Source organism: Lagopus leucura, unplaced genomic scaffold (assembly GCF_019238085.1).
Source record: "Lagopus leucura isolate 7727_CA_CO unplaced genomic scaffold, USGS_WTPT01 Super-Scaffold_100001, whole genome shotgun sequence".
Lineage (NCBI taxonomy): Eukaryota > Metazoa > Chordata > Aves > Galliformes > Phasianidae > Lagopus > Lagopus leucura.
The window spans coordinates 56,080,138-56,104,033 of record NW_024962262.1 but is presented as its reverse complement, the minus strand read 5'-3'; the positions used below and the strand labels follow the sequence as shown (position 1 = coordinate 56,104,033).

The 23,896-nt window shown below is 39.2% G+C and overlaps 1 protein-coding gene across 1 annotated transcript; it reads right to left on the bottom strand.

Moving 5' to 3' along the window:
• Positions 1–1,007: 1,007 nt before the first annotated feature.
• On the bottom strand, positions 1,008–23,007 carry MSL3 (MSL complex subunit 3). The gene is made up of 13 exons (XM_042867508.1): positions 22,866–23,007; positions 20,525–20,607; positions 19,867–19,962; positions 19,040–19,140; positions 18,154–18,242; positions 15,486–15,608; positions 14,889–15,049; positions 13,270–13,428; positions 12,550–12,812; positions 12,253–12,362; positions 11,961–12,060; positions 11,469–11,553; positions 1,008–1,880 (listed from the first exon to the last, which is right to left on the bottom strand). Exons 1-13 carry the CDS (start codon positions 22,962–22,964, stop codon positions 1,781–1,783), a joined length of 1,569 nt encoding a protein of 522 aa, XP_042723442.1. The 5' UTR covers positions 22,965–23,007; the 3' UTR covers positions 1,008–1,780.
• Positions 23,008–23,896: the final 889 nt, after the last annotated feature.

Genomic DNA, 23,896 nt, shown 5'->3' with positions numbered 1-23,896 from the left:
ATATACACACTAACATTCCTACACCACAACTGATTAAGGATGGAGTTTCAGGCTGCATTCCAAGACAAATGTCTCATTAGATTGTCACTGGAATTTTGTTGAATCATCTTTATAAAACATTACAGTCCAAGCCTAGAATGAAACACTTGCAGCAGAATAGATTTTGAAGTATTTGGAATCTGCTGGATTCAAAACTTCTGTAATTTGAGAAAGACTAAAGCCTACAATTTTTGTATTACAGAAACACAATAAAAAGAGTAGCACTGAACATTAACCTTTAGAAACAAGGACCAATTTGCTTGCATCCATGCAAAACATTTGTTCAGCAACCATTACATTCAACAGAGTCTTTACATAAGCTTTTCTAAAGAACAGAGCCTAAATTGCTAAAGCTGAAGTAATCCCTAACTTCAATTCAAAAGCTTAACAAACCAGCTCAGTGCTGAAAAGAAGGAGAATGAGTGTCAATAGTAGATTTCAGATTTGCTTTGCCCTCTTAGACTAAGTTTTCCATTTACGTTTGTAAAATAATTCCTAACTACTAGCTTCTCCAGATCTATGTCAAATATTTTGTCTTTTACACAAAGTGTTCTAAGAGAGGTTTTGTAAAGTAGGAAGGATTACAAAGGGAAGAGGGCACTAGTCTGTAAGTTTGGAGTCCAAGTTTCTGCCCACTGTTTGTCTTGACAAGTAAGAAAACTCTAAAGCACAGAGTTCTATGCAGTGGACAAAGTTTTGATGATGTTCAAGACAAGAGTATTTCAATTACATTCTACTGAATGCATTGTTAATGATATAAAATAAGTTGTGACTGAATGCCAATTTCCAGAGGGGATGTGTTAAAGAATGTTTCCTTACCCCGTTTTAAAGACTGGGTAAGAAAACAATGTTAGAGAAAGAGGTTTCTTCCCTACACTGTCAATACTCCCATCTAATGCTATGCATACTTAATCTCAAAAATATTAATCAAGCACAAGTAAGACATTTTAGACAGTCAAAACCACACATTTAAGAAGCAGTCATTATTTTCTTTATTAGGAAAAGAGTACTTGCCAGTTAAACTGCCATGACTTTATTGACTTTTCCACTTACTTGTAGAAAATCTGTTCTTTTATAATGGCTCTGGAAATCTGTTATAGCCAGATAGATGTTGTATCTCTGGCAAGGCATGTTCTCCTTGGAACTCTGATAGCCTTACCACGAGCTAGCGACATCTTTGCAAAATGCAAAGTAAGCAACACATCTTTCATTTAAACAAAGTCACTCTTGAGGCTGATGTCATACTAGCCAAACAGCAAGATAATCCTTTAACTTAAGCAACCTTTTTTAAGTTTCACAAAACGAAGTGCAATTTGCAAGGAAAAATTCATAAGATACTAGTTATGAATTCTCTTCACGTAACTGCGTAGTCAAGTCTTATTACTCAGGCTGGAAGGGATCAAGCTAAAACAAAATTGCAATGTCCTGTTGCTAATGCATCTGCTTTTGCTTCCCTTTTTAATAGTTCTATGCAGTTCTATGCACTAGCAGACAGAATGAGGCGTCTTCATTCATCTGAAGCAGAGTTTGATTCAAATCCCTAAGCAATTCACAACGCAGTCTATACACACTTTCTGAGAAGAAGTTCCTCATTCCTGCTAAGTAATCCAGCCGTCACAGAAGATATCCCCCTACTTCAAACTCCAGAAGTTGTTTCAATTCTTTTCATCTTCATCTTGTAGCCACATGGTAGCACTGTCACAGGCTACATATAGTAGGGATTCAATCTTTATTAATAGCTTCAGTATATTGCCCGGGGATTTTTAGTACTGTAGTAGGCTTCACAGGCAGCTACGTAAGCAGATTCTGGGAAGAAATCATCGTGGTATTCTGCTAAAAACCTAAGCAAAAGCACACACAAAAAACAATGAGAAAACAGAATATGAAACATTTAACAGAAGCAGATTTCTATTCATTTTTTAAGCTCAGCAAAACTACAGCCTGCAAGTTAAGAATTATTACATTTTGAAATATGTCACGCAAAAAGTTTGCCCTGTTTTTATTTATTTGTAAGTTCTGCACAGTAACAAACTTCATTTTGAGAAAATTATTCTGAAATTCAGGTGTGAGAAGTCTTACTAAAGCTCCACAATAAAAATCCACAAGCTGCACTCTTCTCTAAGTACAGCTTCAAAGAGCTATCGGGGAAAACAAGCAAAAAGATGCTTTTCCAACTAATGTCAGTCACACACTCAGCTTAGTATTTTCATTTACACAAGAAGTCAGGCACGCCAGTATTAAGTATCTTACTTAATTGGCCCGTAATCATTAGGTCAAACTGCAGCCTTTCAGGCAAATAAAACTATGATTTATTCTTTTGCATGACTGAGCATTTAGGACCTCCACCCTTCTAGTGTGCTTGATTTTTGCATTTGTTGTTGAAAGACATACGTATCTTCTGCAAATCTGTTCCCTAATTTCAGATTTCTCCAGTCTGCTCTTCAAATATTGTTCCCACAGCCAAGCACTCAATATTTTAACAGGTCTGCTAAGACACAACCCTTTCCTGGCTCATTACAGAAGCCGAACACTGTTGTTTAGTAACACTAGTAAGAAAATAGCACCCTGGTCTTGTCTTTACATTCAGAGATATGTGTTATGAAAATGGGGTGTGAGGGCAAAACAGTTCTTAAACCTGATGCATATGAACAAACTTTACTTCAAAAAACTGAGCTTTGCATAACCAACTCTGAACAGAACTCCCAATAAAAAAAAAAAGAACTGTAAGGCGAGCGCAATTAAAACTGTACCATTTCTCCAACATCATTTGCTACTCTGCCTAAACTAGGCAGATCCTTTGATCTTAAGAAAGCCCAAGTGTCAAAGAATACTAATAAGATGGTTATAAGAGTCTTATACAAGGCAAGGGGAATTAAAAATAAGAATATATTAACTGCTGAGAGCTCATACAGAAAGGTTACAGCACACAAATGGAGATAAATGATGAAGATTGATTCCAGTCCCTCCCAGTCCTTTTACCAAAACATGGTCACCAAACAATTGCAAAAGTAGAGGTACACCTGGTTATATCCCTCTAATTCTTGGAAAAGCAATGAGAGATACAGGTTTCTTAGAACAAGCCAATTATTTTATGTTCCACCATTTGTTAAGAATCCACTTTGTCAGTATCTGTTCTTCCCTAAGAATTCAGTAATTAACACTACAGAGAGACTTAGGCTAGTTTCTGGTATTAAGCATTTCAAGGTTAAGACATGCAAGTGTATTGATCGTCCAGCAGTTCACTTCCAGAAGATGAAATGGGGGTTTATTTTTGCTTTTAGACATCACCCAAGGAATTAATCAGCAAAGTCTTCATTACATACTAATAACAGCATCTGAAGAACGACCTGGCAACATTCAGCTGCTGTAGTTATTGCCAAGAAGGGAGAAAGCTATCTCTTGTATTTAAAGCAAGGACCCAACTCGCTCTGCCACAGACTGACACCACACAAGCTATCATAACAAACAAGAGCTATGGTGAAGCTCCACACAGTCCTCATTCACAAAATCCTGTCTGTCAAATACATCAGCATCTCTTTTTGTTTATTAGTATTCACGCTATGCTAAGTTTCTCACTGGTTCCAACAGCAGCTTTGAACTTCACTAAGTAGCACAAAGGAAAACAATTACACTATACAGTTTTGAGAATTCATTTAAAATATATATATGGAAGCCAAACCAAAAAAGCTGCATTTAATTTTACAGCACTGTTACACAGCTGCATTATACTAAATTCTTGTTCACAGAAATAAAGACATTTAAATAGATGAAATAAAAACAGCAGTGAAATTTTTCTCCATGAATGAACAAGATGCAGTCAATCAATGCAACAAGGTGAGTGCAGAACCCAAAATAGTTAAATGTTGAAAAGAGAGAAGACCAGAAAGATATTTATTCTTTCCTCAAACTAAAAGAAAAAAACCTAGAACAGAACAAGTCTAGATTAGAGCCACTAATACTTGATTAACATACTGGTTGAACCATACTACTTAGTGACTTAATTAGGCCAAGTCATTAATAGTCACCACCTACTTTTCTACACGAGGCCATAAACTGCTGTAATATGTTAAAAAAACACTTTCATAAAATGCAGAGACGCTCCTTAGAAAATGATCTGTAGAAAACAAGAACCATTCACACAATCAGATCTTCCTAATCTTCACAGAAGCATGCTGTTTTATTTGCACCACACACACTCTCGCAAAACTACTTCCCAAAAGGAACTGAAATCAGAGCAATTTAAAGTTCAAAAAAGACCTGAATAATCATTGTAATCTCTGATTGTAGTCAGCTATAAATCACTTCTGAGGTGATGGGTGGTTGGCATGGGAGTGTGATAAGGCATAAAACAAAGCCTTGCATCTAATTTGTAACATACTCAGATTGCACAAGATGTTGCACAACAGAAATCAATTACCAATTCTTCATTAATACATGTTAAACAGTGACTGAAAACCACAGGAGTAATTGAATCGTTTTCAAATTGTGCCGTATCCTCTAAAACACAGTACCAAAGAGCTGGAAGCATATGAGTTAGTACGTTTTAAAAGAGCAACACTGAAAGAAAGGAGCCTTTAAAAGAGATCTGTGTGTTACCAAAAATTTTGAGTCTGTGTAACGGGAAACAAGTTCACTCTCTCTTAAAATTTTCTTGACTTTTGCTTAAGTTTATTGGTCATAAATGGCACTTTGGTGCAAGCTGAAATGACAGCTGGTAATTCAGGGAAATTTTAGCTGAGATGTCTGTGGCATACCTGCAACTCCAAAAAGGGAAAAGAACAAAGAGCAGATACAAGTTACTTTCGGTAGAAAAGTGGTAGGAAACAGTGAAATGACACCAGGTCAGTTTTTGACCCTTGCCTACCTGTATAAAAATAGCAGCAGCCCTTCTGCAGCAGCTTCCTATCCATACTACACCCGTGTAGGAAAAAAGCACAGAAATACTGGGAGTCCCAAAACTCTTAGCTATTGGATATTTTACTAATGCTTTGCTCTTGGAAAACCTGAAATGCACAAAGATCAATTACATTGAACCTGCAAGTTGTGAGCCAAGGTTCAGACGCAGAGGGCACTGTACTAACTTAGCAGATTCAAAATGTTCTGCTACAGATCAGAAGTCACACTGCTATTTATCTCTTCAGAAATTGTTTCAATACTCTTCCCCTTACAAATCCAGGAAAAATATCACCTGCTGTTTTACTGCTTTTACATTTTTATACTTTTTACAGAGCTTAAATCTGAAGAGTGAAATTGCTTTCTAGTGGAAGTTTGGAGACACATCATACACGTACTTCCTGATGAGAGACTGCACACTTACTTTGCTGAGCACCCACTAAAACAACACTTACAGTTTACCCTCGTTTTCAGAACATGGATGTAACGACATAACATTGCTATTTCCCTCTCCACCACAGATTCCTAGAAAAGCAACACTTTGGAAAGGGCTAGGAGATGGAAATCAGAAAACAGATGCAAGGGCAACCTAGCTTCAAGAATTCTTACATTCTGCACCTCAAATGAGGCAGTCCATTAACAAGTTTACCTCAGGTGACTCCAAAGCAATAGCCCCACAAACATACTACCATCTGGCTGTGAGTTATACAGGCAGATCTACCATGAAGAGGCACAGAGCTATCATCACCCACATTAAAAGGCCACTTGGCGTGTATGTCAGGAACATTCATCAGCAAGGTCACTGAATTACTATGAGCTTTAAGAGCAACATCTGATACCAAAAATATTCTTGTCCTGGCAGCCTCAACACAACTTACTACTTTAACAATTTTTGCATGAAGAAAACAAGTCTTCTGGATGTCAGCTATCACCATATGAACAAGCTAAGGGACTGCCTGATAAGTGTGAACATTCCACAGAAAGGAAATCCTTACTTTTACCTTATATTAAATTTAATAATAAATAATACATAGATTTAATATAAATTTAATCCTCAGCTATAGAGGTATGATTTACAGATACGTAACATACAATACAGAGGAGAAAGAAAATATTTCCAGGAAATATTTCCATCCTGCATACTTCAGCTATTTATCTGAGCTCTAGAAGGTAAGCAGGTGTTCCACAGAGATCAGTAGCCTCTGCTAAATACTGTTTGAAAAGCATCTGTATTGATTTATCTGAAGAAATCTGCTGAAAGAACGATGACTCATGGAGTTCGTACCCATCTCTTCAAAATAAATGTTTTTTCAGATTAAGAAGCTGCCTCCTCTACGTGACCACTACTGAAAGGCAGCATTTTAAGCCTAAAAGGCTTCGTTTCATACAAGGGTTTATGCCAACACCTGCCTCCCTATCCCTACCAGCTGGGGGTAGGGAGGCAAATCACCAGAAGGACACTCAGGAAACCTTCAGATGCTTATTCTAATATCCAATATCCCAAGAAACCAGCAGCCTTGTTCTGTTGACTAGACTTTCACCATTCACATATATACAGAAACCAGGATCATCCTCCATGGACTTTAAAAGGAAAGCACAGATAACTCTGAATATGCTAAGCTGCCAACATAACCCAGGAAACCAGAGTGAAAATTAAAAGATACACCACTACTTTTGGGAAAACAGTTCTACAAGACCGATTACATTTATTCTTGGTTGCTCTCAAAGGCGAAGACTCACTTTTGGCAAGTCCATTACAGATCTCAGAATTAGTTCCTAGAGCTATCTTCTGAACAAGCTGCCGTAAGACAAAATATTTGGGGCACACTCTACTGTAGATACGTGATTAAAATACTATTCTGATTAGGGATATGCTCCTCAGTCAAATACATAGGCACCTGATGACCTGGTAAGCTGAAGGAAGAGCACCAATCCACAACGTACAATTCCCATAAATACTTTTGATAAAGCAATCAAACCCCACTTGAGAACAGTAAGTGTACTCAAGGAAATTCTTCAGACCAACCAGATGGAGCAGAAGAACAGAGACCAGAAAACAGAAGACTCTACAGTACGAGTCACTTCTTACTGATTTACAAGCATTTACTGTAAAGGTGCCGAAAGTTTGGGAGGAACCAAAATGGCTGTTAGCCTTCTGGCCACCCAATGAATACACCAAAACTAAAATGCAAAGGTGAGTACTGGCCCAACACGATAAGGCACATATATTCACTGTGCAGGCAAAGGTCCTTCATCGCAGTGTTTCAAAACTTTAGAGCTACAACAAGTAAAGGAATATTTTTTTAATGATTATTATTTGGAAACCCCTACCTGGCCACTGACATTCAGAACTTTGATTCTATCATATTTAAGATACAATTCATTTAAGCTTTCTAATACGTTCTAATTGTTGTACTGCGAGAGTATTTTTTAAGCAAGGAACCAATTAAACCAAGAATTGATAAGCAAACAGAAAAGTGCTAATTAACAGGAGAAAAATAGCAGAATCATATACTTGGACTTATCAAACAGGATCATTTCCAATCTGCTGTCACTTTGCAACATTAAGGCATAACGAGATGAAACTCAGTCACAAGCAGCTTTACATAAAGATGTTTTCTGTTTCACTCACCATGTGCAGTACTTCATTTTTTTTTTCCCTTTCTCAGAAAGCCACAAATACTCTTTCATTAACTGCACATTAGCACAGACTAGTGGCCATAATTTACCACTGCAATTAAGTAAACTACACTCAAGAAACATTGCGACGCCAAGAACAGAGATCTAGTTTTTAAGGTTACTTCTAACAGCCCGTAATCCCTCTATTAAGTGCTTTTGGAAATGCACAGCTCTGTGATTTGGTCACTTTCTGACATGGCTCCCTCCCCATAACATACTCAACAACACTGAAGGTACTTTTTCATCCACGGAGCAGATTCACACAGTAAGTAAAAGCAGGTTATAAAATATCAGAAAAATAATTAAGAATTTACTTACAGGAAACACAGAAATCAATGGGTTTCAACAAAACCAAAGAATTTAACTATTAAGAACATATTCTTCTACAATCTGAAAAGCTACGGGTACTTGCCAGGCCAAGGCTAACATCACAACCTTTAAAAGCATTTTGGGAATATGATTGTTCATTTACTCATTCTTTGCTTCCAGAAACTTGAAACACCTACGTTTCTGAACCACAAACTACACCGACAGAAATTACCTCAAAGAAAATGAGTCTTGCTATTTTAAAAATAACAGACAGATTATAGTCTCCTAACTCATAAGCATCGACTGCTGGTCAGTAGCCCTGGGACAACAGTTTTGCAAGTCAAGGCTGTATTCAAAGAGATGGAAACAGGGAAGCAAACTGGCACGTTCTTGCCTGTTGTTTAAACAGCATCTGGAGACATGCTAAGCAACTCACAATAAAGAGAAGTCATGTACAACACATCTTATTCATAAGCATTTTATGAAAAATATGACTGAAGTTGGAAATAGTTAAAAGGCAATACTTGATCTCTACATTTACCAACTGTAGGGAGATTTAATCAAGTACTCTTTGGTAAGAAAACTACCAGTCAGCAGGCAACAGTTATTGTGGTAGCTTCCACTGTTTGCTCCTGCAAACTAAATTCCAATTAAGAAATGTTCTGAAGCTAACAAGCAAGTAGGTCACTTTTTCAGACTCCTGCTCTTCTACACATATTACGAATTATTTCAGGACCACACAATTTGAAGTGAAGACTAAGGTTGTCATTTAATTTGAGAAACTGGTTTTCTTTACTCCTGCAAATTCTGCAAATGAGAAATCAAATGTTATGTTCTCCATGAAGAAGTGTTCATTATGTACTCACAGAATGCTGCACTATGCACAAAGAGTACAGCCTCTATTTAATATGAAACTCAAAGATAAATTTCACATACTCCTTAAAAATTGCTGTCTGGAAAACTGAGATCAGTCTTGATGAGCAGCAATCTGACAAATGAATGAAAAATATTACTGATGTAGCATCTTGAAGTGAATTTAATGCATCTATAAAGTACCGAGTAAACTCAATCAAGCCAGCTTGCAGACAAAGTGGTACATTAAACAAGTCTCAGTTTCTAAGCCCACATGAGATTAATAGTATAAACGTTAAATGAAACTGTAAATTTCAGCAATATAACAATAATTCAAAATGAAATCAGTAGCTATGCCAAAACTGAATCAGCTGTGTATCACATTAAAGTTTTAACAAAGTGAATAAACTGCTTTGCTTGGAGTACTCTGCCTAGAATTTAAAGAAGGTTCAGGAACAGTTTTTATTAATGCTAACAGACAGCTTCAATCCCTTTTCTGCTATTAGAAAAATAAAGAAAGACTGCTTCAAGCTTGTCAGCGCAGAGTAATTCACTGCAAGAAATTAGTCACTTCACTTCAGAGTGCCTATCTAATGTATACAAACTTTGTAAGATAGTTCTTGTTTAAAAAAAACTAAGCCAGAGCAGAACTGATAAAAATATTCTTAATAAGCATCCATTCACCCCTTTGTTCCCCAAAAGGAAAAAAAAAAAAAGCAATCTGAGGAAAAAATGTGTACAAGACACTGCCTCAAACTTAATTTTTTTCTCTTGTGATGAGAAGCAGGTAACATAGAAGTATTTCTGTTACAGAGATCAAGTCTGAGGTTCTAGAAAAGTTACTTAACCACATTACTTAACATATGGGAAAGAAAAAAACCCAAAGGAAAGATGTCCTAAAGCACCAGAAATACATGGTGTTTTTGTTTTTTAAAAAAAAAAAAAAAATCAATTGCTACTGTCTTCTATGTAGAGCATACAAATTTACAGCACCACATCTAGTAAGAAACTGAGTTTAAGAACAGCATTTGTGACAGAGCTATGCAAAATTAAACACTTCCTACAGCAGTAACTGCAGTTCTGAATGTCGTTAAGAAATGTTCTCAATTTGACAACTTCTGACCGTGTTACAGAACCTTTTCAGTATAGAAACCATAAGAACAGCATCAGCAAAACAAAACATCAGCAAAAACCAACAGCTTAGAAAGCACTGTCAAACTGTGCCCAGTCCTCAGATACTGTCATGTATCTGATCAGCTAAGAATATGCACGCTATGCTCATTCAAGGGTGGAGGGGATGGTGGTGTCATTTTGGTTTAATTGTAATCTGGTCTTCAGCACTGAGCGCCCCATAGCACTGCAACATGGTTCTGACTGTCTTCCAAAAGGAATCCAGTTTGTGCATTCTGAGACTAGCGTGCAATGCAACACAAAGCATGGTAAGAAGGAACTAATGAGACGTTTGCTTCAAAAGCACAGCATTATCTGAGCTAAAAATGCTTATATGGAAACACCCACTTTTTCCTATTTATAGATAGCTAGACATTTGAACAAGATGATCAGTGGAAGAATACAATGTATTTGGACACAGTATGAATTTTAGTCACTTCCCTACTTGTATGTGGGAGCATCTTTCCTCCTTTATCCTACCCCATTCCACTTCAGCTTATCCATATAACAGGATAAGGGCATTTAAGACAGAGTTAAGACCTGCTCTGACACAGAAGAATCAGAACAAGAGGAGGTCTGGAAAACTGATCTGATCAACAGCAGATTAAGCATCCTAAGTAACATTCACTACAAGCAGAGATTCCTAGTACCTGGCTTCCAAAAATAAGTATTAATGCTGTCCCGTTTAACAGGATAATGAGTACTAATAAGAATTTGACAAAACAGAAATGTAAAAAGGAATCAGTAAAACTCGAGAATGAAATTATTCAAGAGAAAACATCCTACTGTAGAAAACATGTTGAGACATGTATTTTCAATAAACACCTAAAATAAAAGCATTTTGAAGTTTGCACATGGATCATCAGCTCTCCTTGAGCAAACAGGAGGTTTGATATCCTAGAGACATATTATTTTTCAGTAAAGTATTTGACCACTGCTAAGATGGAAGTCCCATATTTATACCAAATGTTTACCACTTACAGCACCTCCTTACCAGTTTTCTCTGTAAAATTTGTTTTTTGATGTGCTGATGCTGCACAGTACAGCACTGTCTCAGACATCTGAGCCAAATTACAGTGCAGACATACTAATGAGAGTAATGACAAGTATATCATAGTGCAGACACAGCCACACTGCCTCTAGCTACAGCACTACAGTGAGTTTGGGTACCTCTACAATACACTGCACAGTGTAACAGATAAACTTTTCTGTTCAAATGCAGAGCTAGAACAGTCTTTTATTAAAACAAACACCATCATTAATAAGAGGTTCTTCCTATCACACAAACTCGTATACTGAAGTTCCCTATCACTGTTTATTAAAACATTAAGTATTGAAGTTAAAGGAGTCCTGAACTTCATCCACTATTTTTACTTCTGTAATTCACTTTGTCATGCTGTTGCAGCTATGAAAATTAACACCTCAGAAACCTCTTGGCATTCTGGAATGCTTAAATCTATGTAACAATGTAGTCAGTACTACTGTGGCAGATTACCTTGGAACACATTTCCTTAGAAACACATTACCTTAGAAACATTTCAAAGTGTTTTACTAAAGCCTTGAGGTTCTTGTCAGGAAAGCACATCTTCCCCAGTATTTCTGGTAGTTTTACTGTAAATAAGAAAAATAATGTTTACATTTTTCTTAAAAAGCAATTTCTAGTTACATTTATCCACAGTGTAGAAAAGAATCTAAGAAACTATTTTCACTGCAGCCTCCACTTTTCTTTGAAAGATGCTCAATCATCTTCCAAAACCTCACCATAACAAACATGCTCAGAAAGCAGATGTTGCTGAGTTTAACGTTTGATAATGCATAGATGCAGCACTTCTTTACCTTTTTGGTTTTTGTTAAATGAATGCTTACAGACAGTAAAAGAAAACTGAAATAATGAACAACATCTTAAGGGTTTTAAACAGATCAAAATTTACATTTCTCCAAAAACAACAACAACAAAAATCTTGCTCACTGCCAACAAAAACAAAAAGAAAAGCAGTTATGATTCCACAGAAGTTTACCAAACATGCGTAGCAAATGTTGAGATCCATAGATGTATGATGGAGGTGGTGGTTGATCACTTGGTGGATAGTTCTCTGGCATCAGTTTCCAGGACAAAACCTGAACATAAAACGTGTAAGTGTTAGTTATAAGATCATTACAGCATCCTAATGAGTTTGGTTTGTATGGAACTCCAAAACCTGAGTGAAGATAAGTAACTCATCTAAACAACACCTTTTCTCAGGCAGTCCTACTCTGAGGCCCACTGTAACTTTGAACATTTAATCTAAGCCAATAACGAAGACCTCTTACCTCATTCAATTCGTTGTTCCTTCTACCTTCAAAGCCGGTAAAAACTGCACTCCCCTCTTTGCTAGGAGTCAGAGTTATAGGGGAAGATGATCCACTATGAACAGGGGTTTCTTCAAAAAAGAAACAAGTATATATATATATATATATAACAACCTGTTTTGTGGAACAATAGTGATAAAATATTTAAAGTATTAAAACACAAGAATTTAGTGAGTGCTTCTCATTCAGCTCACATGACGTTAAAAAGGAACAGGATTTATTCTTGTTCGGAGTAACAACCATAACAGTAAAACCTACTTTTCTCCAGGTGCAAGAAGAGCTTTGGCATAGAAGTTGGGGTCTCCAGATGCCGCCGTTTAGGTTGTGGGGAAGCACTACTTTCAGACAACCTGTCACAGTTAGAGGTATGCCGTGTAGAACGTCTCAGCGATTGCAGGATTTCAGGTTCAGCCTTCCTTCTTTTTGGTGTGGCTGGCTCTGCTGTTGCAGGCTGGCTGTCTGTTGACTGAGGTGTTGGTGGATTCAGCAGAGGTGGGCTTGGGGAAAGCTCCTCCTGATTTCTAGGAAACAAACACAACTTCACAGAACTGAAAAGATCAGGTGGTCTTTCCTTGAAACTGAAGTCTCACAAACCTTAATAAACAATTATCTGAATTACACAGCCTCCTTTCAAGAATGAGCAAAGTAACGAGAGCTTATTTTAAATAATAGCTTCCTGAAGCATACTTATTTTAAAGGTTAATGATCATAAATTAAAATTACATCAAAATGTAATTTCATGAAGTTGCAGCATAAATCCAGTCAGTACAAACCCTTTTTTGGGGTTAATCAGATAGAAATTCACAACTTGTATTCCGAATTTAGGCAAGTAATTCAGAGAGCAGGTAAGCAATTCATCAAGAAGACTATTTTTAAGCCAAAGCATATAAGAAATCATGGCATTCTAAGCACATAACCATTTTTTATTGCATTTTTCTCATGAGATAAGCAGTATCACACTCTCTATAACCAATGTACCTGTTAGTATTTGTTGAGTTCTCTTTGATAGGAAGAAAGAATTTTGATGAAGTCACCTTCTTAAATTGAGCTTGCTCATAAGGATAGAGCAAAATTAATGGAAGTGTGAAGTCAAACGTTATTCTCAGCCCATCCACCATCTCCTTACACAGCTCAACACTACAGAGAAAAAAGAAAGAGGAATTTCAAAGACACGCATCAAAATATTCTGTTCTGTAAGGGGAAATTCCTACATCTTCACTATGACATACTGATTGCATCCCTTCCCTTTGTAATAAGCAATTAAAAGCATACTAAGTTTACTGTATTTAATAAGAGTCATCTGTCAGGAGAATATAAGTATTTAATAGACGGAATCCCTGCCTAGAAGCCACATGCAGAATCTGAACTACAGCAGCTAAGATGCAGTTAAGGCTGTGCTTAAGAGATCTCCAGCAAATCAAGAAAAAATGATGTATTTGCATTAGAGCAGATCAGCTTCCAGCAGTCTGCTCCTAGTAGGAAAGTACAACATTTAGAGGCTACAAGGGATTTCTGATGTAGGTTTCTGTAAAATAGTCATGTTGTCAGACGATGGGCAGTGTTACAAGAAACATGAACTCAAGCATCCTGGCTACTTACAGCACCTCTCATATCTGTGCAGGATGAAGATAATCACTGCTCAGTTCTCAAGCACATATATATGCATGTGGCACGATCAAATAATGCTACCAAGATCTACATTAGAAATTCTCTATCTCCCATTAAATCTGCTTAAACTAACACAAAACAAAACAAAAAAAAAAAAAAAAAAGAAAGAAAAACCAACCAAATCACTGTCTGTAAGTTGGGTCAGGGCAGCACCATGTGCAGAAATTCCACCACATTTAAAAAGGTCAGTCATCTTCCATGCAGTAAGGAATGTACAATAGCATTGTCAGCTCAAGCTCACCTACTAAAAGGCTCACTGAAATTCTGAAATCATGACCTACTAAAGCACATTAAGTCACATAAATATACACCTTTAAAAATCAAAATGTAAACACCACCTTTCATTCATACTCCTGTCTCATCTAACTTGTTTGGGAGATTACTTTACAAAGAAAGTATAACTAATCTGTCATGTAATGAATGACATCAACAAAGTGAAACACTCATGTAGACCAAGATATTCCAGGAAACAGCATTGTTATACAGTGCTGAGAAAAATCTTGACTTTCATTATGTTCTATGTTTGATAAAATGCAAAATTTCACATTAGTGACTTCATGAAGCAGCCTTACTTAATATTGAAAATCTTTATGAAAGAAAACTGCAAATACACAGACTTAACAGGAAGAAGATGACAAAGCTCAGTTGAAAATAACATACAAAGATGTAATCAATTTTAATAAGCAGGATTGGTGCGACTGTAAGCATTCAATTTTCCTGCATTTTGACTCTAAGCCTTAAGAATACATGTCATTAAAACAAATAATCTGCACTCGGAGTGTTATTAGAAATGCTTGCATATAGTGTTTAACCTTTGTAAAACAACAGTATCATTACAATATAAACCTTAAGACAGATTGTTTAGCCTTAAGACAGAGCACAAAATGCAAGTTAATTCTTCTCATGGCTGTATGCTAAAGCTTACTTACTTCTTCTCTGGTGGCACATAATGAAGATTCATATTAGCATGTGGAGTCACCTGATGGTGCCGAGACCTTTCGTTGGCTGAAAATGCAGCATTAATAGCAAAATGTTTCACATATGACTCCAGGATGGTTATTATATTTGTCTGGCAAGGAAGCTTCACTAGCTGAAAAAGAAACAACAAACTGATGTCTTACAAAATTAATAAATACAACTATCTAAAGCAGGAGCTAATAAAGTTATGAGGTTTTTGAAGTCTCTACTGCATAAAGTTACTTCAGGAGTGATTAATTTCAATCTGTAAAACGACATTTTCAATTGTTTGTAGATATTTAGAAAAAATAGGTGAACTATAGTAATTACATTTTCAGCTTTAAAGAACTTGCACTCCTGAAACAAGCCAGGTACAGAAGCGTTAAGCCCTTAAATAGAACGACAACTCACTGTTCTTGCTATACAGAAGTCTGCTCCCTGCACTCTTTTTGTTCTTCTTTATGCTATCTGAGCTTTCCTTTGCAACAATGATTAAGAAAGGGGTTGCCATATATAAGCATTTTTGACCCCACATCATGCATATTAACTTCATTGCTTTTATTTCATACCCGTTTTCTTCTATTAATATAGTAACAGTCTTCTTCAAGCTTCTTTTTCAAGACTTCAGGAATTTCTATGTTTATTGCTCTTTCTTCCATTTCCCTTTTTGAATGAGTGTCTTGATCTTCTTTCTACAAGAGTCCAGTGCAAGAAACAATACAGTGTTTGTGCTTATTAATATTAGTGAAAAAGAGCTTCAACACATTCTTTGACATTCAGTGAAGTTTTGACACGCAACAGTAAAATTGCATTACTTTTATAATTATAATAAGTTTATAGTTGCTGTACTGTAAGCAGTAACACCACTTTCATATCATCTGCAAATTCAGTTTAATTTAGCATTCACTTAATTAACACAAAGGAACAAACAGATTGGTTATGTTCTGCTGCTTCGGATCACCTATATTACACTGGTTTAAAATCACAGGCCTTCAGAGCAACTACTTATGCCGAACTTCGCTTTTGCTAAAGCAGAAGAGAGAGATGTTTTTTCTTGACGTTTGCCTTCCATATTTTAAAGGCCAGCACTGATAGACTCATTTCACAGGAAAATATAAAAGCTACCAAGATGCTACTGCTGCATCCAACCTGAGTAGACCAGTAAGATTTTACAGCACCTACAAAAGCAGATAATCTAGTTTGTTTTCTCCACACAAACCTTATGTGCTGCAAGGGAGAAAAAAGAAGCAAATGTGTACTTAAAGATGACTATCAAAATTCTACAATATGACATCACATGTAACTTTCAAAAACTCAACCACAGTAGACAATTTACATTTAAATCACAGAACAGTTTGGGTTAAAAGGGACCTTTAGGAACACCTAGTTCCAAACCCTTTGCTATAGGCAGGGACACCTCCCACTATACCAGGTTGCTCAAAGCCCCATTCAGCCTGGCTTTGAACACCTAAAGGGAGGGGACATCTGTAGCCTCACTGGATAACCTGTTCCAGTGTCTCATCATCCTCACAGTAAAGAATTTCTTCCTAATATCCTCCTTTTCAGTTTAAAACCATCTCCCCTCTCCCATCACTGCATGCTCTTGTAGAAAGCCTCTCCTAGCTTTCCTGTCCTCTTTCAAGCACTGGAAGGCTGCTGTAAGGCCCGCCCAGAGCATTCTCTGTGCTGAAGAACCCCAACTCTCTCAGCCTATCCTCATAAGGTACGTGCTCCAGCCTTCTGATCATCTCTCTGTGGCCCTCCTCTGGACTTGCTCCAACAACTTTGCATCCCTCTTGTGTTGAGGGCCCCAGAACTGGACACAGTATTCCAGGTGGAGTCTCAAAAGAGCAGAGTAGAGGGGCACAATCACCACCCTTGGCCTGCTGGTCATGCTTCTCTTGATGCAACCCAGAATACAGTCAGCCTTCTGGGCTGCAAGCGCACACTGCTGACTCATGTTGTGTCTTTCATCAACTGACACTTGCAAAGCCTTCTCCTAAGGGCTGTTCTCAAGCCACCCAACCTGTATCTTTGTTTGTGATTGCCCTGATACAGATGCAGAACCTTGCACTTTGCCTTGTTGAACTTCATGAGGTTGGCATAGGCCCATCTCTCAAGCTTGTCCAGGACCCTCTGGATGGCATCCCTTCCCTCTAGCATGTCAACTGCACCATTCAGCTTGGTGTCATCCACAAACATGCTGAGGTCTGCACTCAATCCCATTGTCCATGTTGCCTGCAAAGATGCTAAATAACACTGGTCCCTGCACTGATCCCTGAGGAACCACTCATCACTGGTTTCTGCTTGGACACTGAGCCATTCACTGCAACTCTATGAGCGTAACCATCCAGCTAATGGGTATCCAGCAAGTGATCAACCCTTCAAATCCATTTTTCTCCAATTTAGTTTGACCCTGTCAAATGCTTCACAAAAATTCAGGTAGATGACACTGATTGCTCTTCTTCTATCCACAGATGCTGTAACTCCATCATAAAACACCACCAAGTTCGTCAGGCATGACTTGCCTTTAATGAAGCCACGTTGGTTACTACCAATCACCTCATCTTTATTTTCCACATGGTTAGTAGGGCCTTCAGAAGGATCTGCTCCATTATCTTTCCAGGCAGAGGTGAGACTGACTGGCCTGTAGTTCCCTGGGTCTTTCTTCCCTTTTTGAAAATGGGAAAATTAGTGGGAACTTCACCAGACTGCTGTGACCTTTCAAATTTAATGGACAGTGGCTTGACAACTTCAGCAAACAGTTCCTTCAGAACCCATGGATGGATCTCATTGAGTCCCATGTACTATCTGCATCTTCAGTTCTTCAGATGGTCTCAAACCTGATCTTCACTTACAGCAGGCAGATCTTCCTTCTCTAAGTTCTTACATTTGCTTTTTGCAGCTTGGGCAGTGTGACTCTTCACCTTACCAGTGAAGACTAAGGCAAAGAAGCCATTGAGCACCTCAGCTTTCTCTGTATCCCTTGTGACCAGGTCTCCAGCTTCCTTCCTGAAAGGGCCCACATCTTCCCTGGCCTTCCTTTAATCACTGATATACCTTTAGAATTTCTTCTTGTTCCCCTGTAAGTCCCTGGCTAAATTTAATTCTATCTGGATTTTAGCTTCTCTAACCTATGTAAGCCACCAATTGGTGACATATATATCCTTCATTTCAATTTCTCCAGCATTTTAAATACTGATTTTTAAATTAAAGTCAAGGAGACAATAAACATACCATTTCTGTCCTCTCTTCTATGTCACTTTCTTCACTTTTTATTTCTTCATCTGTTCCTTCATCACTGTCGTCTGAAGAACTACTTACAGCTGTGTAAAAGAGATTTCAGATATTTTTTACATTATTACATTGCACATCTAAATTATATTTATAACAAGTTGTTATTCTTATGTTATTAGAATTGTTCATTCTTATTAAGCACACAAGCAGTATTTACAGCACGCAAGAAGCTTCATGAAAATGGAAGACAAGAAGTTTACAAAAATACTCCTACATTCCTTCTAGATGAAACACACAGTTCAGAAAGTCTCTTTATATTGCTGTATACACACAAATATTTTCAGTTTTTTAATTGAACTTCAGTTCTGAATATGGGATTAATGTATTAATTATTCAATCAGGAGACTGCCAGAACATCAGTGAAATGCCAATGTTCTTGATGGCTTCCAGGTTACAAAGAAAAGTGAATTGAAAGAGCTGGCTTAAGAGTGAAATCAAGTAGTCAAATTAGGAAAAAAAAGTCTTATTACCACCTCCTCAGAAATACACAGAAACATTAGCGAGCAAAGTATCTAACTTCTTTACACCACAGAAGGAAGACTAGGGACTTCTTGCACATAGCAAACAAAATTGCGTAAAACTCTGATAACACTGACTGGAAGAGTTGAGTTGACAGAAGAAAAAGTCTCTGGAACACAAGAAGAAATGTGGTACCCTAGGCTAAGAGATGCTTAACATGGAACACTGCACTCACTCTTAATATGACTGCCTCAGTACAGTTCCATGACACTCATGTCATCCTAAAAGCAAGTTAAAGTGCTCACTGTACCCATAGCTCAGCATTAAAGGCATCATGCTAGTTACTAGAGAATAAAAACAAACTCACTTTTTTCGCTATGATGATCATTTTCCTCAGCAGGAAGGCTTTTTAAAACAGAGTCAACACCAGGCAACCTGCAACGTCTCTTCTTTCTTCCTTTTCTTCTCCTATAGAGCATAAAACAGTTCACTTAAACTTGGCCAATCTCATTTCACAGAATCACAAGGTTGGAAAGGACCTGCAAGATCATCTAGTCCAACCACCCTCCCATTCCTATTAGTACCACAAGCTTCTAAACCATATCTTGTAGCTCCTCATCCAGGCGCCTTTTGAACACTGCCATTTAATATGTTTATCTTAGCTAATACCAGTACATGAAAACACACAGGATGTATGTTCAGGTTATTTTCATGAATTAACAGTGAAATAATTCAGGCTATGCTCATTTTACAGTAGATACCTTCACTACCTTTTACTTGCCTTCTCAAGCAGATCCTCAAGCCACATTTAATTGATATTAAAATACTGCCTCTGACTCGAAAGTACCTCAGGCCTCTCTAAGTTGTTTTAGAAGTACCTTTCTTTGAGAAAATGTAGTCCCAATAAAAAGGCATCTCACAGCAATAGTTAAGAATAACATACAGTTATTAAATGTAGACAACGCTTAAACAACATTAAAACATTGAGCAACATTTAAACCTACATGTTTGGTAACAACAGGTAGCTATGCACCTTCGAATGAAAGAGAAGCTCCCAAGAACACGCTGACTGCACTGAATAGGCACGTACCACCTACAGCATGAGCTTAGAGATCAAACTCACTTACATACACCTACAAAGGTGGCTGGTCAAATCTGAAAAATCTTCATGCTGAAACCAAAAGTATTACTTACATGCGAGCCACAGCCTTCCGTGCCAATTTACGCTGTAATCTGCGATTTTCATCAGTATCACGAAGGACATGATCTTCAGCTGCCCATCTATCCCAGCTAAGGAGTGGTCAAAAGAAAGTTACTAATGGCTTACATACATTCCATTCACGATTGTTGGTAAATTAATACATGTAAAATGTAAGAAGTACTATCTTAACATCATTCAGAAGCAACACTGAGTTACATTCTTCAGTATTCACATGGCTTCCAACTGACAATGCTATGTCAAGACTGGAGAGCTTCTAGGCATCAAATGGTAACGTTTGTAGCACCAATATGTGCTATAGACCATGGTCAGAGACTGTACTCATCTAACCACAATAGGCAAACTACCTAGGCTTAGGTCTAATGAAGGACAAAAATCTTTTTATTACCGGAAACCTGGGAGCCACAGTATACAAATATCCCATAAAGTTTAAACTGATGGTTATCAAACTCATCCACTGATATTTAAAGATAGAAAGTAATCAGCCAATACGTTCAAATATATTAAAAGCACTCATAGATTAAACATACTCATACAAACATTAGATCTTGGACATTCTACATAACATTTCTATCTGCCAAAAATAAAAAAGGAAGTAATGAAAGAATAAAAATTAGGTATACAGGTTCTTACCTTCTGTTCCAACCGTTAAAATGGATTAGATATTCTGGAATTTTTCTGCCTTTCTCATCTTTACCAACAATAATATCAACAATCTGAAACAGTGAACAGCACATATTACAACACTTGAAAGAATGTGAACTTCTGAATGCTTAAGGAACTTATACACACAGAAAAAAATATGTTCAAGACAACTACAGTTTTGTTATTGACTGTTTATATGAGAAAAATATATGAACTATACCAATGGTGAGCAAAAGTTGCTTTTTTTGTCAGGCACTTCTAAAGTGCTGCTAGCCATCTTTATCCTGCCCTCTGGACAATGCTTTCAAGACAATGTGATATTGTGTTGCTCTACAGCAATATGGATGTGTAGATAGACTATACCTCTTCAGGAAGCAACAGCACTATATGTAAACCTCAGAAAGACTGTTCTTTTGAGCACATAATCTAGCTCTGAAACACAAAAATGTCCTGTATGTGGGTTTCTGTTTCTTTCTCCCTCACTTAGGTAAAATGACACAGTCATAAAATGGCTTGGGTTGGAAGGAACCTCAAAGACCATCTAGTTTCAGCTCCAAAAATAATTATCTCAGGCACCCACAAGTTTATTTTGCTCAAGTGAGGTCAAAGTGGAAACAAAAATCATTATTTACACTAGAGGCATTTTCTGAACAGTTGTTTGGAGAGGAGGCTTTCTTCGTCTTTCTCTCATTAGCAAAACACACAGATGAACTGCATTACATGCTCTTGTTTGGTTTTTTTTTTTTTTTTTTTTTTTTAAATCTGCTTTCTTCTCAGAACACAGAGATTCAGTATTTAAAAAAGAAAAAAGAAAGTACAAACAGCCAGTCAAAGGAGAAAGATATTTCACAATGGATCATTAAGAAGATCAATAGGACTACTAAAAACAAAGGAATCATCCCACCCTCATGTGAATGGGCACACCACATACATGGGTGAAGCCAGTGGATAGGCCACAGGAACGTTTAATTTTGGAACCCAGAATGTAAGGAACTGTTGAACCAAGGAGAGAGTTGCTAGAGTCCAGGGTATTTGAAAGTGAAGATAAAGGTGCTATTAAATTTCTGCTCTGAAGGTGCCTCTAAGGTCTGCTGTGATGGCTGTTGGGATGGCTGGAACATAACACTTAATTATTCACTATGAGAGCGGTGAGATGCTGGAACAGGCTGCCCAGAGAGGTTGTGGATGCCCCGTCCCTGGAGGTGTTCAAGGCCAGGTTGACGTGGCCCTGGGCAGCCTGGTCTAGTATTAAATGTGGAGGTCGGTGGCCCTGCATGTGGCAGGGGGGTTGGAGATTCGTGATCCTTGAGGTCCCTTCCAACTCTGGCCATTCTGTGATAACAATATGTGGAGAAACACGAGGACAGCTCAAATTCTCGTGGAAAGGCATTTGGAAAACACTGACTGACACTACTAGTAAATTCCTAGCACAAAAGTACCATCTGGTCAAGAATCCAGCTGTAACATTCCTTTTTGCCCCTCAGTGGACAAGCAAAACCAGTAAACAACCCCCACCACACAAAGTAGAATCACAGAATCACAGAACGGCCAGGGTTGGAAGGGACCTCAAGGATCATGAATCTCCAACCCCCCTGCTACACACAGGACCACCAACCTCCACGTTAAATGCTAAACCATTGACAGGTTCAGAACAGGTCACTTTAGACTGAAAAATTCAGCTCGTGTCGCACCAGCGCTCCCAGAAGCACCGGACCTACACAAAGCCCCACAAAGTGCCGGCAGCTGCACAAGGGGCCAGGCCCGCAACGCAGTCACCTGACGGACCGCCACCGCAGACCGCCGCCCACCGCTTACGACGGTTTTTCTGCGCGCACCGCCGCTGCGCTCACACCCTCTGAGGGGGGAGGCAGGCAGGGAGTAAGGAGGCTGACGAGCCACGCTGGGCTACAGACAGAAGGGGAAAAAAAAAAAAAAAAAAAAAGGGGGCCGCTCAGCAGCGTCCAGCCGCGGCCGGATAGCGCGGTGGCACTGCCGCACCGAGGAGCGGCGCCGTTCGCCGCCTGAACAGAACACAAGGCCCCGGCTCCGCCCGCTCCTGTTAGCGGCCGGGCCGAAAGAGCGGCTCTGGGAGCTCGGCCGCCGCTCCGGACCCGTTCTCTCCCGCCGTCCGACCCCCGCGCCCAGTGGCAGCGGCGGGGCCGCCCCGCCTGCCCGCGGCCGCGTCCCTCTTCCGCCCTTCCTCCGCCCCCCCCAGCGCGCGCACCCGGAAGCGGAGCGGCGGGAGCGCGCGGCGCACCGACGAAGGAGCGTTAAGGGCGGCCCCGCCTCTCCGCGGTCCGGGGCTGAGGGGCTGAGCGCGGCCGGTCACCTTGGCATCATAGAGCACTTTAGCCTTGGTGGGGTCGGGCTCGAAGCAGAGAACTCTCTCCCCCCGGTGGAACTTAAATTTCATTCCCCGCGAGGTCATTTGTTCATCATGGCGCAAAGGAGAGCGTCCCGCCCCGCCCGTCGGGGAGGTGCTGCCGCCGGCCCCGCCCTCTCCGGCTCCTCGGGCGGAGGCGGCGGGGTGGCGGGCTGCCAGAACGGGGCAGGGAGGGGGCTGCGCTGCGCGCCCCGGCTATGCTGTCAAGCCGGGAGCCGTCCTCCGCTGTCAAGATGGCCGTTCCGACGCCTTCAGGGCTAGTGACTCCCTGGGCGGCCTTGTTTGCAGCACTTCCCTGCTCTCTCTGAGAAGAAATTCTTCCTGATATCCAACCTGAACTTTCTCTGGTGCGACCTCTCTCTAGACCGTCTCTCAAAGCCCCATCCTGCCTGGCCTTGGGTGGCTCTAGGAAGGGGACATTCACACCCTCACTGGGCAGCCTGTTCCGTAATGTAGATGTGATGTTAACTGCAGAAAGTATTATCGAAGTTCCTTTGTTTTATTTTTCTGTAAAGGTTTTGTGCAGCTATGGAACAACAGCTGCTGTCCAGGAGTTACCATTGTTTAAAGAAGAAACAAGAGCAGAGGAAACTGAACAACACACTTCTGTTTGTATCCTGACTTCTGACCTGGTATGCCAGTGACAGTAGTCACACTAGGCGATCCTTCAACCACTTCTGCCCGAAACAGCCCTATGTTTTGTCCTGTTGTCTCCTTCCTCCTCACTGCTCTATATTTCCAGACACTGCTTCTCATTGATCTTACCTCAGCCTCTCTTTATTCACCTTAGCCCCACTCAGGCTGCTTTTCTTTTTGTCTCATGTTTCTTCTTGTTCATGTTTCCTCTTGAGATAAGGAGCATCTGCTTTTATCTCCCTTATCCACCTGGCTGCACATAACCCTTGTCAGCACGTCCCACACTTTGCCAGATCGCTCTCCAGTGCTACTGGAAGACTTTAAAAAGTTTGGACGTGGGA

Coding starts and splice junctions, on each gene's coding strand:
- MSL3 (XM_042867508.1), bottom strand. CDS start 22,964: ATGACCTCGCGGGGAATGAAATTTAAGTTCCACCGGGGGGAGAGAGTT. Junction 19,963..20,524: donor TTTAACGGTTGGAACAGAAG/GTAAGAACCTGT, acceptor ACCACTCCTTAG/CTGGGATAGATGGGCAGCTG. Junction 12,363..12,549: donor CTTCTTGCACCTGGAGAAAA/GTAGGTTTTACT, acceptor TCTTTTTTGAAG/AAACCCCTGTTCATAGTGGA.